At 29.9% G+C, this 18,925-nt stretch overlaps 1 protein-coding gene across 2 annotated transcripts; it reads right to left on the bottom strand.

The window, feature by feature from the left end:
• Window positions 1-4,747: 4,747 nt before the first annotated feature.
• LOC148276949 (F-box only protein 44-like) lies at window positions 4,748-12,763 on the bottom strand. Of its 2 annotated transcripts, none has more exons than XM_088233547.1 (6): window positions 12,628-12,763; window positions 11,882-12,311; window positions 9,897-10,092; window positions 8,237-8,372; window positions 7,102-7,278; window positions 4,748-4,944 (listed from the first exon to the last, which is right to left on the bottom strand). In XM_088233547.1, exons 2-6 carry the CDS (start codon window positions 12,300-12,302, stop codon window positions 4,921-4,923), a joined length of 954 nt encoding a protein of 317 aa, XP_088089673.1. In that variant the 5' UTR covers window positions 12,303-12,311; window positions 12,628-12,763; the 3' UTR covers window positions 4,748-4,920. The 2 variants fall into 2 exon arrangements, with proteins under 2 accessions (XP_088089673.1, XP_088089672.1); XM_088233546.1 differs by lacking the exon at window positions 4,748-4,944 and adding an exon at window positions 6,251-6,391.
• Window positions 12,764-18,925: the final 6,162 nt, after the last annotated feature.

Genomic DNA, 18,925 nt, shown 5'->3' with positions numbered 1-18,925 from the left:
AAAATTATATTTAGTATAAATAAATCATTTCAATAATTTAATTTTACATAGATGCAATATAACTGTAGCTTTAAATCATTATTCATATGTTGGGGGAAAAAATCAAATATTAAAACATTTAAATCTAAATAAAAAAACACAAGACCTACAGTATCCTGAACTTCATACAGTAGAAAATTGTGTAACTTTTAGAATATATTATCTAATTTTAAGGAACCTGCTTTAGATAATAAAATGAAATGTAAATAAAATATAATATTTTTATGTGTACTATGTATATATAAAAATAAAAATGAATGATAAACAAACTCCCTCTCTAAACATGAGTTTTCACTCTATTAGAGAGGTAGAAATGTTATTATTAATCATGTATGCACAAAACATTTGTAATTTTATACTTATTTTGTAAACAATTTTTAAAATATGAAAAAAACTAGCAATATTTTGAGTAAGTACAATTAGGTTTTTAAAAACTATAAAAATCATTCAAGTATTTTAATAAATGTTTTTTACAATGTGTAATGTTTTTATTTTCTAAAATGATCTATCAAATCCGATAAAATATTACAACACTCCTTGCCTGCATTTCAATACAATATTGTATATTTATATAGAATAAAATTTTCAGCATTATTTTGATCATTCATTACATGATTACGGTTTAAAAAACGTTTTATACCAATCCAGTTTATAAAAATATCTGGGATCTTATTTGTCATAGCCTTGCACCTTAAAGTGGACAATATTTAAAAAAATATATATTGGACATAAAAATATAAATAACATAATATAGAGCTTTGAAATATTCAAATATAATGGTATGCAAAACTGATTTTGTAAAAATGAGCAGTAACTAATACAAAATTCAGAATGTAATCGAAATTGGCATATTGCACATCCGATAAAATAGAGTAATCTCAAAAAATCTGATTTTTAGTTAAGTATACAGAATAAATTATTTGAAAAAACTCTTATATGTTTAAAAAAACTGACATAATTCTAGCTTTATGATTTACCAGCTTAATGGCTTTACAAATACTGAGTACACTAACAATTTAAATAGTGTACGCTAACATTTATCTGAGCGCCGCCATCCTTAAACAGTATCAATATTAAAAAATATTTTTTTTTATGACAATTGAGATTTTCTATAAAACATGTCATTGCATTTTTAAACACAAATCTTAATATATATGCATTGCTTTAATTGGTGAAAAGAAAAACAAAAAATCACAATTTTAAGATAACTTGTTTATTTAGTTTTTAGGCTATAATAACTACATAATCGGATGTACAGTATTTAAACAGAAATGAAAAAATCATTTTGAGAAAGGAATATGGAAAGCTCACCATTTACTCAAGTAGTACCTACATATTTTTAAAAATTGAATATCATTGTAAGTATTTATCTTATTAATATTTGTATACTATGTTACAATAATATATATAGTAATAGGTAAGCAGAAACAGTTTTGTGGAATATTCCCACTAATGTACATTTTAATTAATTTATTTATGCATAAGGTAAGTTCGGTATATGTGTTCCATACAGGGGCTGTTATGTATGTTCTGCACATTTTCAAATGGGTTTTACTATGTTATTAGTACAAACACAAGGCCAAAACCATAACTAGAAACATAAGAACATGGGAAGCCATCGAAGTAGTGTAGCCGATACCAAGAATGGAAACATCATATGGTCAATGTTCTCACTTATATCTTGGACCTGAACCCTTTAATAATCTGCCAAAAAATGATCGGGACGGGACATCACAAAATACAAGCAGGAAGTTAAAACATATTAATAAATGGAAATACAATGGACCTTCAAACCTCACCCACATTAAGCTTGAGATTTGTAACAATATATTCTAAAACTATTATTTGCGTACAAAAATAAAAAAATCAAACTAAAATAAAATGTATTTCTCGGCACGGATTTTCCCAGTGAGGAATACATTGTTAATTCAACCATATAATAATTTATTCTTATATGGTTGAATAAATTTAACAATACGAGGGGGTACCCTGAAGAAAACCAAACTAATATTTTTTTAAAAATATTTAATTATTAAAAAAAAAAAAACTTAATAGTCTTTAAAGTGCCTCCGTCGGAGATAATGTTTTTGTCCAATATTTTATTTCATTGTTGGAAACAACCTTAAAATTCGTTTTCCGTGATGTTTGACAGCGCCTCTGTCGTTTTTTTCTTAACCTCAGCCAACGTAGGTAAAAAGCGATCTTTTCAGGTATTTTCAATTGAAAAGAATAAAAATAAGTTGCAGGGGACTAGATCGGCCAAATAGGGGGGGGGGGGGGTTATAAATAGCTAGAGCAAGTACAAATAGCTAGAGCAGCTAAAGCCACGTGGGGACTTAAAAGCGAGGTTATAAAAATTCTTTATGAATATATACTCACACCGATATTTACATATGGAGCAAGCGTCTGGGGAGATTGTGCTAGCAAGAAGAAAAACATAAAAAAATTTGAAAGTCTGCAACGATTTATTGCCATAAAGATAACTAAGGGCTATCGCACAATCTCTACAGATGCAGCACTAATTTTGGCTGGTATAAAACCATTAGAAATTGCCATCTCAGAAAGAAAAAAAAATTATAACGTAAAAAGGTATGGCAAAGCCGAAGAAATCCCATCCGACAGAATAATTCAAACCCTAGTGAATGTGAGTGAACTTGATCACCCAGCTGCCTTGAACGCCATTGAAGTGATTTTTGAAAATAACTCAGTGCTGAATGATAATATGCATGACATTCAAATTTACACCGATGGAAGCAAGCTAGATAGCCGTGTAGGAGCAGCCTTTGTAGTATACATAAACGAGCAGGTAATCTACAAAAAACTTCTAAAGAATGCACAGTATATCAGAGTGAACTCATAGCTATAAAAGAAGCACTTAATTGGAGTTTGCAACGTCTTACTAACAAGCGAATCGTTATATACAGTAACAGCTTTTCAAGCATCCAAGAAGTTAGCGACATGAGGTCAGCCGATAAAATCATTCATGCAATAAAACGTGTTGGACAACTGAACAAGGACGTTGAAAACAAAATATACCTAACTTGGATAAAGGCCCATGCAGGCCATACTCAAAACGAGTTTGTTGATAGCCTCGCAAAGAAAGCAACAAAAATGAAAACACTACCAAACTATGATGAAATTCCGATATCCTATGTAAAAAAAATTGATAAAAATAAATTCAACGAAAGAATGGGACGAAAAATACATAAGCTCAAAGAAAGGAAAAACAACTAAGATATTCTTCGGCAATGTAGAAGATTGCATAAATATATTAAATGAAACAAACAGATATTTTGAACTAACCCAAATTTTTACTAGCCATGGCGCTTTCAGGGAGTATTTATGCAGATTTCAATTAATAAATACGAATTTATGTCCCTGTGATCAAATGTCAATTCAAGATGTAACACATCTAATTTTTAAATGCAGCATTTTTGATGTTGAAAGGTTGAAAATAGACTTTCTGTGCAAAATGAAAAATATAGACTTTAATAAACCAAAAGAAGTACTCAAGCATAACGAAACAAGACCAGCATATGTGTTTTTTCTGAAAACCATAGTAACAAGAATAAAACAAATTAATGAACTAGACTCAAGAGCCACAATATAAAACAAAATATAATACTCCTATAGTGTGATTACCCTGCATAAGAAGCAAATTCAGTGTATCTTGAAATAACATAACTATTTTTAAGTTTTTACAAACAATTTGAAATGAAATATAATTAAAATAAAAATAAAAAAAACCGTGTAAAAAAAAAAAAAGTGATATCTTATAATGTAATATAATATTAGTATGTAAAGACTTTGAAAAAAAAGTAAATTATGAAAAAATGTAACAAACTTTAAGTATTTAAGAAACTATGATATGTAATATAAGTAAAAAATCCTTGTAAAAATAAGCAAGGAATTGAATAAATGGATTGTAACCAAAAAAAATAAAAAAATAGGGGGGGGGGGGGGGGGTGAGGCACAGCAGTCATACTTTTTTTGGACAAAAATTGGCACACAAAGAGGGCTGTGTGAGAGAAAATTTGGCAGTCGTCCTTGTCATGCCCAAATCTTCACTTAAAACTCGCTTCACTGAACTCGCAAGTCACTCCGGATAGCTTGACAACTTTTTTGGTGGTCTGTCGTAAATTTACCAGGATGATTTAACAAATTTTAATAAAATTTATGTCGGTTCGGGCCGTCGAAGGACATCCAGAGCGAGGTTGGTCATCAATTGCCTTTTCACCTCTTTTAAAACGGGAAAATCACTCAAGCACTCGAGTTTTCCTCGTAGTATTATGTTTGTAGGCCGTTGTTAACATTTCAAGAGTTTTCGTGCCAGTTTTCCCGAGCAGGAAGCAAAACTTTTCGGCCGCACTCTCGATCATCCATGGCAAAAACGACGAGCAGACAGAACAACTGCCACAAAAAAAATCACACCAGCTAAACGGAACCTTCTACAGCAACGATACATGGGATTCTGACTGATAAAAGGCAGGTCTACATGATCATATCAGCAGAACCCCGTACTACAAAGACTCCACTCACCACAATATTAGTTCGGTTTATTTTGGTACCCCCTTGTATATAAATAAAGCAAACATGGATGTGTTCTATCCTCTCTGCCTATGGTGTATTGTTTTGTTGTTTTTTGTTCATTTTAAATCAATTTACATGAAATATCCTTTTTTTTATTTCAATAATAACATTATCAAAATGCAATTTCAAAGCATTTAATATATTTTTAAGTATATAAATTAATCACACATTAAGTTTTGTTTTATAAACATAATACATATTATCACAAGTAAACCAGTATATTCAAAATAACATTTTATAAAATTTCTACAGCAACATTATTAAGTTCATAATTTTGATTGATAAATCATCTCAATCTAATGGAAAGGAGTCACCCTGAAACAAAAAAAAGCATATCATAAAATAATTCACTAACAAGAATTTCTTAATTTGTGTATGTATTATATTTATATATCTAGATATATAACTCATTTTATTAATGATGTAGGTGACCTACAATTCACAATTTTCTTCTAAATATGCGATCAAAGACAGTATTTGTAAAATTAGTCATTTGCCCACTGTTAAAATTAGGACATATCACCAGGTTTCTGGCAAACGTTCTAATTACAAATTTTCAAAAAATGAGAAGTCTTCATAAAGTGCACCAAATAATCTTTGTTTAAAAAGTAAATAAAAAATTTTTATAATATAATATTTAACTTGCTGTTTTATTTCAATTGTTGATTTGGGATGAGCTTTAACTAAAGGTGCAATATCTCACAACTAGTAAAATGTAGTTACCAACTTATGCCAGAAACCCGACGGTATTATGTAGGTAGTTCTATTTAAAAGATTTTAAACTTTTAGTGCTTTTGTCATATTTAAAAAATGCATAAAGATAGATCATTGTTTCCTGTTTAAAAATCAACACATTATTTATTAATACTGGGTGTTATGTATTTTAGCCAAACTGTTCGTATAAATGACAACAAATTGTTTTACTTAAATTTTAAGTCAAATCAAATTCAATATTGCATAGAACCACTTTTATAAAGCGCCCTTGACGTATTGTACTACGAAAAAGGCGCTACATATGTTACGCATAATAATAATACTATACTCACATAGAGTGAGAAACGATACATTATTTTGACTCAATAATGTAGGGATGTATATTTAGATGAGCTAATGATGTTGTATACTACACTTTGTAATTTAAAAACATTTAATTTCTTTAAGGGTCAGAGATTAGAAACATCACTTGGCATCATTCCAACAGAAGCAATATTACTGATGCTTGAACTGTTAATTCTATACAGATAGTTAAGATAAATATCTAAGTTATTGATTTAAATTTTTTAAATCCCATGATAAGTAAATGCAGGAACTTACATAATAACATGCAAAAATGCCCTTTCTGTGGGTCTGTTACAGACATTTTATTAAAAAATCCTTTCATAATCCCAGATAAAATAAGTTAAATAATACACTAAATGCATTAAATTTACTTCAAAGTAATAAAATTTTTATTGTAATTCAATCAAACTTTTTGGAATATTTAAAAATGCTAGTCCCATGTCTCCATAAAAATTTATATTGTAGTTTTGACACACGGCCGGCGGTGGCGTGCCGAAATAATTCTAACAATCTACTAATTTATTTATCAGCTAGGAGAAATATTTTGGGCTGGATGCATGTTGGTTTAAATTGTAAATTAAAAAAAAATTAAGGCGGAATGTGGGACTGGGTGAGTATATAAAATACTTATCGTCGGCATCCCGGTAATTTGTGTCTTGGGCCTTATTAGATTGAGCTTCTCTACTGACATTTCTTGGTGAAACTACATTTGAATTAAAATAAGAAAAATACATTATTTAGTTTTTTCTTAGTATAATTTCATTTGTCGGCCTCGTGGTGTAATGGTCAGCGCGTTTGCCTACCATGTAGGAGGTCTCGGGTTCAATTCCTGATCAACCATTGATATAAAATATTTATTTAAAAGGGTGTTTTCTCACTAGAATATTTCATAGTCCCTGGACTGGTACCTGAAGCGTAAGACTGATCATCTTACCTTCATGTAACAAAAATAAAATGATCAAGATACGCCGCGATTGGTATAGCAATGCAGTGCCCTATGCACCACATATAGGTGCGCAAAAGGAATGATGATGATAATTTAATTTCTTTTGTTATACAATGCCCGCCTTGGTAATTCGATATTAGGGAAACATATTATGCTAATAATTATTCTGAGCTGTTGGACTTGCTCCACACCACTCCTGCTGCAATCAAATCGGCTATTTCCATTGAATGGCCATTCCTTCAATTCTCCTCTTTTTAATATGTTTTTAATTTCTATTCATCTTAACTTTATTTCCTTTTTTTGCAATTATTAACATATTTAGTGAAATAATTATGATTCTATTTCATGTCAATTGCTATAATACTTTATGTACTTTTTAACTGTATATTTTAAGCTGTCTGGGCGTTTATAAAATAAATAAATATTTGATAGTTATGTAATAAATTGTTTCTTTCTTTTTTACTCACCATTTCATCTTTGGCCGACTTATATTGATGTTCTTCTATACTCTGGAGATCAACAAAAACATTGGCATTGGCCATTTTGGATCCGTAATGTCCGGCCCAAAACTGGGAATCACACCCGCTGTGGAGGAATCTCACAAACCTGACGCCGGGACCATAGTTTTGAAATTTATGTTTAACCTGAAAATTATTGTGTAGGGTTTTCAGTCTTCTAGACATTTTGATACATATTACGGATGGGCATATAAATAATTCATATAAGAAGAGTAAGGAAACATGTAACGTAGTAGTTTATAATCAAATTTTAGCATCTATTCAATTTTCAAATGATGATATTTGATTAAGATATTGCTTATGTGTCCTTAAGTTTATATAGAATCCTGAAAAAGTGTTTTTGACTTGCTGTAAAAATCCTTAAAAAGGAAATCGAGTGGAGAAAAGTCTGCCTTGTAGTGCAGTGATTGAGGCGTTCACCTACCATGCTTGAGGTTCTAGGTTTGATTCCTGGAAGGGTTGACATTAAATATTCGTTTATGAGGTGGTTTTCACTGAAATATTTATTTGTTTCTGGAATGGCACCTGAAGCATTAGACTGATCACCTTACCTTCCTGTAATATATGTGATCAAGATATGCTGTATTTTATTTAACAAAGCAGTGTCATTTGCACCAGCGGGTGTGGATGAGGGTTTGATAATGATGATGATGATGAAGTTTATACAAATCTGTATACTAGTCTAAACAAAATTACAATTCTTTTCTAGAGTGTGTTTGAGCTTAGTAACTCTTAGATTCTATCTACATATACTATACACCAGTTTAAGAGGGAAAAAATAAATAAATCATGATTATGTGAGACTTTTGCATTTCCTATAATATGTTTTGTTATTGATTTTATGAGGCCTTTCAATCTATTTACTAAAAATATATTTAAAAGAATAATAATTTTTCAAATTCAGTAGACAGTATAAACTTTTCAAATGTAATCAATAATCATATATACATAACATAGTAAAATGTGTTTTAAGAACTAATAAAACATTCAACTTATGTTGTGTTTGATCTCTGGATAACTAAAGATCAAACATAAAATAAAGCATTGACTAAAAATCGATATACAGAAATATTTAAATCTCTACCTCTTTCCAGCCAGCCATCCAGTTGGTCATCCGAACTTGAAACTGAAAATCAAACATGCTTCTTTCTGTTCCCATGTCGTCAAGAAGAGATACCTTTAATTCGTACACAGAGCCACAGTCCCACCTCGCCGCATACCTGCACGCAAATGACATATTTAAGGTTTTACAAAAATACAAATTTATTTAGATTTATTTCAGTAAAGAATCTAGGGATGTATAACTTTTTTGACTCGAAGGCAGCAATACTATATAAGCCCAAGGATATATAACCTTATCCTAGATTCATGGAAGTGTCGTGGGATTGCCAGTCTGAGGAAGCTGCTGGCTGCATTTTTAATCTGTATTAGTCGGGGGGAGTCAGATAAATTGTTGTCTGATGTAGAGGGATGTAAGTTGATTTCTAGTTTTACTGATAATGACTTAGGATTTAGGTATTAGTGGTGTATTTATTATTTACTTTTAAATCTGGAAGTAGGGCAAACATAAACATATTCTTATGTGTGCTCTAGTAATAATACTGTCTATATGTGTATCTCATTTATAAATAATTTTATATGTATTGTGTCTTAACTTGAAAAACTATCAAAATGGATAAAAATGTCTTATTTAGGTAAATATATTTTTGACAAAAATAACTTTCAAAAATACATTATTTACTGCCTTAGAACGGGGAAGCTATCCCTAGTTAGGCAGATTAGATGACTCACCAGCAAAAACAAAAAATATGTATGTATACTTTTACTACTCGATTAACCTATTGTATAAATAATTAAATTTTAATTGCTGTGATAAATATGTAACAATTAAATAATAAATAAAATAACACAAAACACAGAAATGCATCCATATAAGAGGTGCAAATATGAATATTAAATAAGATGAAAATGTTTTAAGCAAATAAGTAAATAGATATATGATAGACATATATGTATTATTGAAAAATAGATGACTGGCCTTTTTAGGATCTCTGGATTTTTTTATATATAGAAAACCACAGGAGACTCAACAAGAAAAGCTGAACTATTGACAGACATTAATAGACTTTCCGTTTCACTTGACAATGATTTAAATTTTAGTGACCCGTCTTTATTTATTTCAATAGTAATCTTTAATCTTATAACCATGTATGTAACCTAACCATGTATGTAACCGAACCATGTATTATACTACAATAGGCATGTATGATACTATGCTAATAATTGAGTATGATACATTATGGTACTACATGAATCATGTATGACTGGAAGGCAACAGTTGGCTATCACCGACTGTTACATGTTAGGAAATTCGGCCCTCCGGGCCTCCTTTCATCGGTTCTACAGGCTTTGATTGATTATTAAGATCTCGGGCACCCAGAAATATTGCCCCTTTGGTCTTGACAACTTATTTTTTGCTGTTCGGAGCAATCTAAATGTAATAAAGAATCTGTTATTCAAAAAAATGCTACCAAAACCACATAAAATTAACAGATATGTTAAATATCTACGCAAAAAGTTCAGTTAGTACGCGATTAAAATTGAATCGTGAAGAATTTGTAATTTAAAATAATAACAGTCTGCTGTTGGCGACTGTTACATGCTAGTTATTTATTGCCTCGCTTATAATACTAGTCTCATAGATACAATAAGGTCTTTATATAGATAAGAGTTAAGTTACTCACCATTCTGAGACGACAATATCTGGTTGGAAGGTGTCCAGTATGTCAGGGTGAATGCCTTCCGCACACAAGTCCACGAGCTGCTGTTTACTGCAACTCTGGTATGAAGTGACAAAACAAGACTGCGGTTCCCGTGTCAACTCATTCTTTGGAATTGTTACTCCTACAGGGGGCGTCTCCACTTTCCAAGAATCTCCTCCTATCAATAAATATCATGCGGACATTAACTGTAAAGTTTAATGCTTAACAAACTGCAACAGGGATGGAGAACATTTTACAGAAGGGAATATGGAAGTCTAGGCATTTACAGGGCTTATGACCTGTCATTGGCTGGTTTAAATGGCCACTTTACACACTGTAACATTCACCATTTTGCCTATGTTTAAACACTCATATTTCTTCAATTATTCCATCTGTTGATTTTTTAATTTGTCAATCTTAATGACTCCCTAGGGGGTGAAATCTAGTTTTTTGTCTACAAACATTTAGACAAACTCAAAATGTTCAATGCTTTAGTTCAAAAAAAAATATAATTTAGTTGATAACATAAAATCTGATAGACTGGGGTATTAATTTTATAAAAAACATGATAAGAGTCATCAAGATACTTAACAGTTACTATAGCTGCCCAAATTTGGATCCCATGTTTAAACTTTAACAAGATGCTCGACTTTGAGGCTACAGTCAAAGCTACAGGCTGGAGAGAACCAGATTCAGTTTAAACCCACGGAAGCATTTTCTGAGCAATAGGGTTGTTGACGGTTGGAATGAGCTGCTACAAGAGCTGGACCAACGTGTAGTCTCAACAAGTTGAAAAATGGACTAGTTTTGTTTTGGAAAAGCTAGTTACTATCATTAAAATAGATTTAAGTAAAGTATATATACTATATCAACTTTAGGTTGTTTCCTTAAAATCAAAATAACAATAATAATAAATTAATATACTAAGTTTTGATTTCTTAAATAAATCAATAGTTGGATGACTTCTTTACATATTCATAGTATATTATTCACCTAATAATATAGTGTGGCATTTATAAATGCCATATAAGGAGAAATAGCTAAGCAGATAATGAGTTTGAAATGTGGAGTACAATATTATGGTTTCATAATTATTCGGTGCCGTGACAGACATATTTAAGTCTACGATATAAGTATCTTTTCTATCAAGAGGTAAGAACCTTCCCTTAGATGAATACTTGACACTCCAATTGAAATGAAATGAAATGAAAAAACTCAAAAAAAAAGAATATGATATACTATCGCCTGGTAACAGAGGACTTCATGGATTTCTATAAAACGCCAATATCACATAAGCATGAAACGCGCCAAAAAGCGAGAGGAAACTTCATAGAAAGAAGAGCCATAAATGCGTATGGAGAGACGACCAGGGCGTATATACTCCCTCGCATAGTAAAGAGACTCCCGGACGAAATAAAAAATAGTGATATGAATAAAAACAAAGTAAAATTGGTTTTAAAAATCTTTTTCTTAAATTCTAAGTTTAGTCTATAAAAAAATAAAAAAAATATAAAAAAATGGGGAAACCAAACAATTTAAAACAGTGTCAAAAAAAGTGTTTGTTTATTATTTTTTATATATTTCGTTTTCAAAAAAGACTTGATTAACTTGTATTTAATTTTTTTTTTAAACTTTTATTTTATTGATATTTTTAAGATTTTTAAAAAAAAATATTTTATGTAAACATTTATTATATTATGTTACAAAAATGTTTAAAGAGAGAAATCCCTGCAAAAAAACTGCTTCTGCAGTTTGGCGGGAATTTAAAAAAAAAATTGTTTTGAATTTAAAAAAGAAAAATAAATAAAAAAAATAAAAAAAAATTTTTAGATTTCATGACTGCCGCCATCTTGGATTGCTTTGATGGACGGCACCATTACCCAGAAAAACAAAACTTTGGTCCTCCAAGATAAATTGATATTCCTATAAATATATTTAAATATGCGAAAAAATATTTATTGACTTACCATTTATTAGAACTTTCCAGAATTGATTATTTTTATTTTGGCCCGAATGATTTTTTATTAAATTTCTATCATACGCATCCTTCCAGCACATTCCTTGGTAGACCTGACTTGGGAACCTCCGGTACGGCTTTATTTTACGAAATCGTTTTGATAGTTCCCGTTCGGCCTTCACTTTCCATACCTCTTCTCTGATAAGTTCACACCACTTTCGGCAGACATAGCGCACCTTGCTCAAGGCCTCATTATCCAAGTAACTTAGTATTAACACCAATATTTCTTCAGGCAGGTAAACATCCTTCAGGACATAACCATTATCTGCGGCCACTTCCTCAGCTTTATATCTTCTTCCTTCGGGAGTATGTGGCATGTTGAGGGGTTGAATTATCTTAATATCTCTGTGAATATCTAATATCTGACCCATTACAAAAATCTAAAAATTTAAACGCATCATTAACGTTTTTTTCATAATTATTTTGAAAGAACAATGGAATTTCTCAGCCCGATCAAAATACTACCACTTTATAATAAAAAAATGCATATCGGCCGTGACTAAGTATTCAGCTGATGGTTTTACAGACAGAAAAAGTACATTGTATTTGTATGTTGGTGATTCTTGCCTGAATGAGTAATATGGGATATTGCAATACGTCATTTTTATTATTCATTCGCAATGTATCACAGAATCGCACAAACAGTAGTTCAGTAAAATACTTTTAAAAGGTGATAATAATACAAAACACACTTACTCTACTGGTGTTTCAATTCTGGATTTAAATTATGTTAATTGCACAGTAAAAACAGATATTGAAATTGTCAAGGCGGTTCGATCGTGTCAAAATACTGAAATGTCAAAACAAGTTTATCATTGGGCGATTAGCCCATAGATTTTCCACTTCCTAACAGGTGCACCAATATACTGATAATAATCGACATTTAAAGTTGAGCTGCGTTCCAATATTTAATTCTGTTTGTAACATTTTATAGCGGCATTTTTGTGAAAATCACCTCAAGGGTGGTTTTGTTGTTTATATGCTTATTATTAAATTAAAAAAAATATTTGTAACTTGTTTTCGGCCGATGTTATCATGTTTTGGTAAAAGACCACAATAAAAAATATGTATTTTCGACCGGCATACTATGAAATTGGACCTGTTTTCAAAATATATGCTGCTTACTATACAATTAATTGTGTAGAGTAACACATTTACAGTGATGCTGCGACGGTAAGCAATTATTATTGGACATATTTTGAAAGTGAAATGTACATTACGTGACAAAATTAGAAGTTCAACATACAAGAGGGACCAATTAATTATTCTCTATTATAAGTAACCTAAATATAGATGACAGGAATGTATAACTTTTTTTTTGTTTTGAACTTGGAACCAAAACTTTTTTAAAATGTACGTATCTACATTAATTTGAATTTTTTTAAAATTTGCGTTTGAAACTCCGATTTAAAAAAAAATACTCAGGGACAGTCGGATAACAAAATTCCTCTGTTGACGAAAAAAGTAATAAAAGTTTATCACTAGCGATATTGTTTTCAAAATAATTTTATTATTTACCAATAGATGTCACGCAATACGAGTTGCAGATTGTCTGTTGTGTAAACAATTTTATTCGGTAGATGTCAGCGTGTAAGCATGTAATCGAACCACACTCTTTTGTAAGATGCTCTTATTTTTACCAATAGATGTCGCACATATCAAGGTTTTAATTTTCGTGAATTTTTTAAAGTATATTTTTCATCAACAGATGTCGGTCATGGTACCATGGAACTCTACACTAAGTGTATAATACAGAGATACAAACATCAGCGATGAATTTTTAATTGAAATAAAATTACCATGTACTTTCCCAATTTGCCTACCTACTATTTTTACAATCTAATTGGGATTTGCTTCAACTTTTAAATTTTTTAAATCTAATAAGAAAATGAGACTTTTGTCGATAACAATTTTTTTTTTAATCTTGAAATAGTGCGCACATTAACATATTATTATGTATGCTCTAATACTAACATTATATGAATATATGTCATTTATAAACTGTTTAACACATAGATATTTAAATTTGGATTTACAATTTTCTTCATTAATGTTTTTTCCCATTTTTTTTGGAGTTTGATGGTAGGTATTCAAGTTGACTTTTTTTTTTTTAAATTCTGTGTTCTTTAGAATTATTAATTTTGTACACAAATATCATGGTATTGTAAAATATTACTTGTGTATATGCGAGTATTTGTAATTAAATAATAATATGCTTAAGCCAATAAATAAAACAGGTTTTTGTAAAACGTTAATTTAAAACTACTCAAAAAACAATAGTTAAAAAACGAAAACGCGTATTTACATACATAACTGGACTATGTACATTTTATATAGTGTAAGTGATTATATAAGTGATTATTGTTGTTGTAATATATAGGTATTTTTTCAATGTATTGTACATAATATTACACTTTTCAAATGTACTTTAAAGCTTTACTGAAGGATTTTTATTCAGTATTTAATTTAAGGAAAATAGTAAATGTTTTCAATTAACTATATAATATTGAATCACATAGTTACTAAACGCGCTGATGATGAATTTAGAATAAAAATAGATAAGCGCTTCATTTGTTAATGTTTCGAAAAATCTACGAAAAAATAATTAGAAATAACGTAAAATTGACGTATTACAACAGAGATAATGAACATTTTTGAGGAGGGGATGTACGAATTAATTATTAACGAATTAACGTAATTTACGGAAACAGGTTGTCTGTGTACAAGAGCGATGGACATTTCAAACTTCAAATATAAAATTTATATTACAAAATTTCACGTTTTAAAAATAATTCTTTTGAAACACTTTAAAGTGAAATGCGAATAATCAATTGATGTATTTTTTAACATGCTTATGTCTTATATGTTATTATATTGTATTTATGCGTGTGTATTATATTATTATATTGTATTTATGTAACTTAATGATTAAACCACAGGAGTCACATTGAACGAAATGTTCAGGAAACAAGATTTTGTGATTTTCAAACCATCATCAGATAATTTCAATCGATAAAGAACTTTCAATGTAAAATAAAAATTATTTTGATAATAAAAATACATATTAAAATAGCGTATGACAAAGTGAACTTCAGATTTTTATTTCAACTTAAAAAAAGCATTTTTAAGCCAAAAGTTGGCGGTGTTTAATTTGCATATAAAAGAGCTTATTGCGATAATTTCTGCATTCTTAACTTCAAAACGGCAAAAAGTGGACTCCCGTGTTTTATCCTCTAAGTTACAGATTTATTAACATATTACAACAGAGATGAAGAACATTTAAGATAAGGTAACATATAAGTCTAGGCATCTACAGGTAATGGGTACAGGTAATAAGGTACAGGTAATATTCCTTATCTCTGTTGTAATATGTTAATATAAACAGCTCCCCGGGGAGTTTAATCCAGTGCTTGTCTACAAAAATTTGGGCAAACTCAAAATATTGTTGGTACAGATTTATGTTTGTTAAGGTTTTTGATTGGATATATTATGTGCTATTTTTAAATTTTATTTATTTTAAATTTTCTCTTGTTTTGTTTGTTATGAATTTAATGTGCCTTAAATTGATTGTATGCTGCGATTCGTATTAAATAAAAAATATTCTTATATGGGTATTTGTTTCTATTTATCACAATATTTCTTATGCACCTAAACAGTTTTCATAAACAGTAATTTTATTTATCAGCTATGTACTCGTATCTACATGCAATTCAACTCACCTGAAGCCGTGCCGAAATTACAAAATAGTTACGATTTACCATAAAGCAGTTGTACTTAAGGCCCCTCAAAATCAGGACCCGGGACATTGCAACAATACAAACGAATTTTCAAACTGTATTTCCGTCTCTGGCGTTAATTACCTTAACATAAAGGCAAAATGTTTTTTTTTGTATTCTGTTTTTAAAAAAATAATAAAGGAATCTATGCCTCTATTTTAGAGGCTTGTCAGCAGATAGGAAAGACGGAATATGGAAGAAGGTTGTGAAAATACACCACAACACCCAGACCAATTGAAAAAATAATCTTCCTTGGATTTTTTTCTTGCGGGAATGGAACCCGCGACGCCAATTTCACAGTTGCCGTCTAAACTACTCCGACATGGCCCAGCGCCCGTCATTTTGTCTTGTACGTTAGAGTTATTTATAAAATGATTAATGCTTTTTGCCGTTCACAACTTACTTATTTATTTTCAAAGTATTTAAACGTGAAATATTTATTTATTTAATTTTACAATACGCCCAAGGGGCATTTACAAAAAATATACAGTTAAGTACAAACATAGTGCGTAAAAATTTAAAAGATAAACAATGCTTTTTTGTATACATTTAGAAACAATAAGAAGCATACTGCCATGCAAAATAAAAAATGAAACTTTACATAGTAAAAAAGAAAAAAATAATTTTAAATGGATATAATAAAAGTAATTGTAAGTAACTTGTAAAGAATTCGAACAAAAAAAATAATACATTTTCATACACTTATAAGTATAAAAAAAAAATACAGGTAACTACAAACAAAGAAAGTAATAATTTTATAAATACAAAACACATTAAAAGAAATAAAAAAAGATTTTATATACATGTAGAAACAATAAAAAGCAAACTGCAATGCAAAATAAAAAGCGAAACTTTGCATAAAAAAAAGATTAAAAATATGAATATAAGAACAATGTTAAAATTAAAAAACAAATTGTAAATAACTTTTTAAGAATTCTAAATATATATATACACACATATATACACATATATACGTATAAAAAAAATGTTATTAACAAATTAATCTTAAAAACAAATAATGAAAATTAGTTAACAGTAAGTATATATGTGAAAATAATATAATATACGGTACACAAAAATATTTGATAAATTAATATCAGAAAGAGATAAGATAATAATAATAATAATACACATCAAAAACAGAGAAAGAATTGTATGAAAAAGAAAGTTTCATTACGACATTAATAATTTGTTTCAAACAGTGCATGATAGTATATGATATTTGTGTATAAGATTATTAACTTTTGAAAAACACAAAATTTGGAAAGCAACATGAACATGATCACAATACCAGAGAAAATGTAAAAATTAGACTTCCGTTTAGAAAAAAGGCGAAATAACTAATTTTTTTTTATGAGGCAGTAAAAAAATATTATGTGGGAAAAAACATTCATGATTTTTTAAAATCAAAATTCAAACAGAAGGGTAAGAAATATGTGTTAAACAACATAAATGAAATTTATGTATCTACATTGTTATTATTACAGCACACATATGAATATGTTTATGTGTGTCCTATTTCAAGATACAAAATGAAAAAAAAAAAAAAAATAATAATATGCAGATATAATTGTCGGCCTCGTGGTGTAATGGTCAGCGCGTTTGTCTACCGTGCAAGAGGTCTAGGGTTCGATTCCCGATATGGTTGATATGAAAACTTAATTTAAAAGGGTGTTTTTACACTAAAAACATTTCATAGTCCCTGGACTGGTACCTGAAGCGTGAGACTGATCATCTTACCTTCATGTAACAAAATTGATCAAGATAAGCTGCGATTGGTGTGCCAATGCAGTGCCCTATGCACCATTAGGTGCGAAAGGTAGTGATGATGATATAATTTTAATGAACTTTTTCTGCCTAGTCATTGTTATTAGGTAGGATTCTTTTAAAATTATTGATAAGGTATCCAAAATTAAATTTCATTGGATCAAATTCTACATTTATTTAATAACTTTTTATGTGACACCTAGAACCACGTGGCACATAAATATACCAGCAGAATTGATCCATTTATTTTATAATATTTCGTATTAATAATACAATGTTTTATCTCACAAGAGTATCGTAGAGTGTGTACGCTGGTAGATTAGTCTTACAAGACGCAAATCAACACAAAATAAGTTAGTGTCATATAAAGGATTCATATAGGAGAGTATAATATTAAAATGTGACGGGTTTCGTGTTTCGTCTAATAAGGACATTATCAAACATAAATCATCAAGTTTTGTTTAAGAGATGTTATAACTTATATTTACATTTAAGTTATTAATTCAAAAAAATACTTGGACACTTCCACTTAAGTTCAAGTGGAAGTGTACCAAGTATTTTATTAAATTAATAACTTATATATAAATATAAGTTATTACATCATAACAATGGAATTCCACCAAGAATTGTCAATAAATAAATTAAATAAAAAAAAAAATTGTTCAAGTATTTTTTTCCAAAAAATAATGTATTTGTGATATTTTATTGTTTAATAGAAACACTGTTATAACGTTGAATGTACATACTTATATATATTATTATGTTTATGCTATGTGCACCAATAAAATAATAATAAAATAATGTGTAATGCATAAAAAACAGATAACATTTTAGTAGGAACTACGAACTATAGAAAAAAAACATTGAAATTTCAGTAAATTAAAAAATGAAATCGTTATATTTTAGTTGATATTTAGTTCGCAGACTTTCAGTGGACTTTCAAGCCTAGGAAAAATGGAAACGATCGATTAGGTACTTTTATTGGGCCAAGACACGGGACGCTGGAATGAAATGAAAGAGGGATTCATATGATATTTTGATTTTTCTATCAACATAGTTCCATCATAATACTAATAACGTAAATACGAAGATTGTATTCTCCATGTAACTCAATTTACTTTTGTCATTTTACGTAGGCATAGGTCGTCTAATAACATAACGTTAACTTATACAAAAAGCTGTCCAGCTTTCGATTCCGCATCTCTCTCTCTCGAACGAACTGCGTATAAGTCGAAACGTTTTTAGGGAAACTTTGTTCGTTTTAATTTAATCCGAGCGATAAATACTTTACGGCTCTTTCTTTCATTCCCTTCCGAAGGCTCGAGAGGAGTATCGCTGACTCTGTCTAAAGTCGAGTCCGGCCGGTGGCGCCGCGCGGCTCCGCGGCGCACTACGAGCATAGGGAGAACGGCGGTCGGCGGTCGCGCGCATCGAACCAGTCCACACCGAGA

This window comes from Micrasema longulum, unplaced genomic scaffold, assembly GCF_059751315.1.
Source record: "Micrasema longulum isolate JH-2025_06_02 unplaced genomic scaffold, ASM5975131v1 h1tg001119l, whole genome shotgun sequence".
Taxonomy (NCBI): domain Eukaryota; kingdom Metazoa; phylum Arthropoda; class Insecta; order Trichoptera; family Brachycentridae; genus Micrasema; species Micrasema longulum.
This window is presented reverse-complemented; position numbering and strand designations above follow the sequence as displayed.

Coding starts and splice junctions, on each gene's coding strand:
- LOC148276949 (XM_088233546.1), bottom strand. CDS start 12,302: ATGGGTCAGATATTAGATATTCACAGAGATATTAAGATAATTCAACCC. Junction 7,279..8,236: donor GGATGGCTGGCTGGAAAGAG/GTAGAGATTTAA, acceptor AATAATTTTCAG/GTTAAACATAAATTTCAAAA. Junction 6,392..7,101: donor AGTCGGCCAAAGATGAAATG/GTGAGTAAAAAA, acceptor ATTCAAATGTAG/TTTCACCAAGAAATGTCAGT.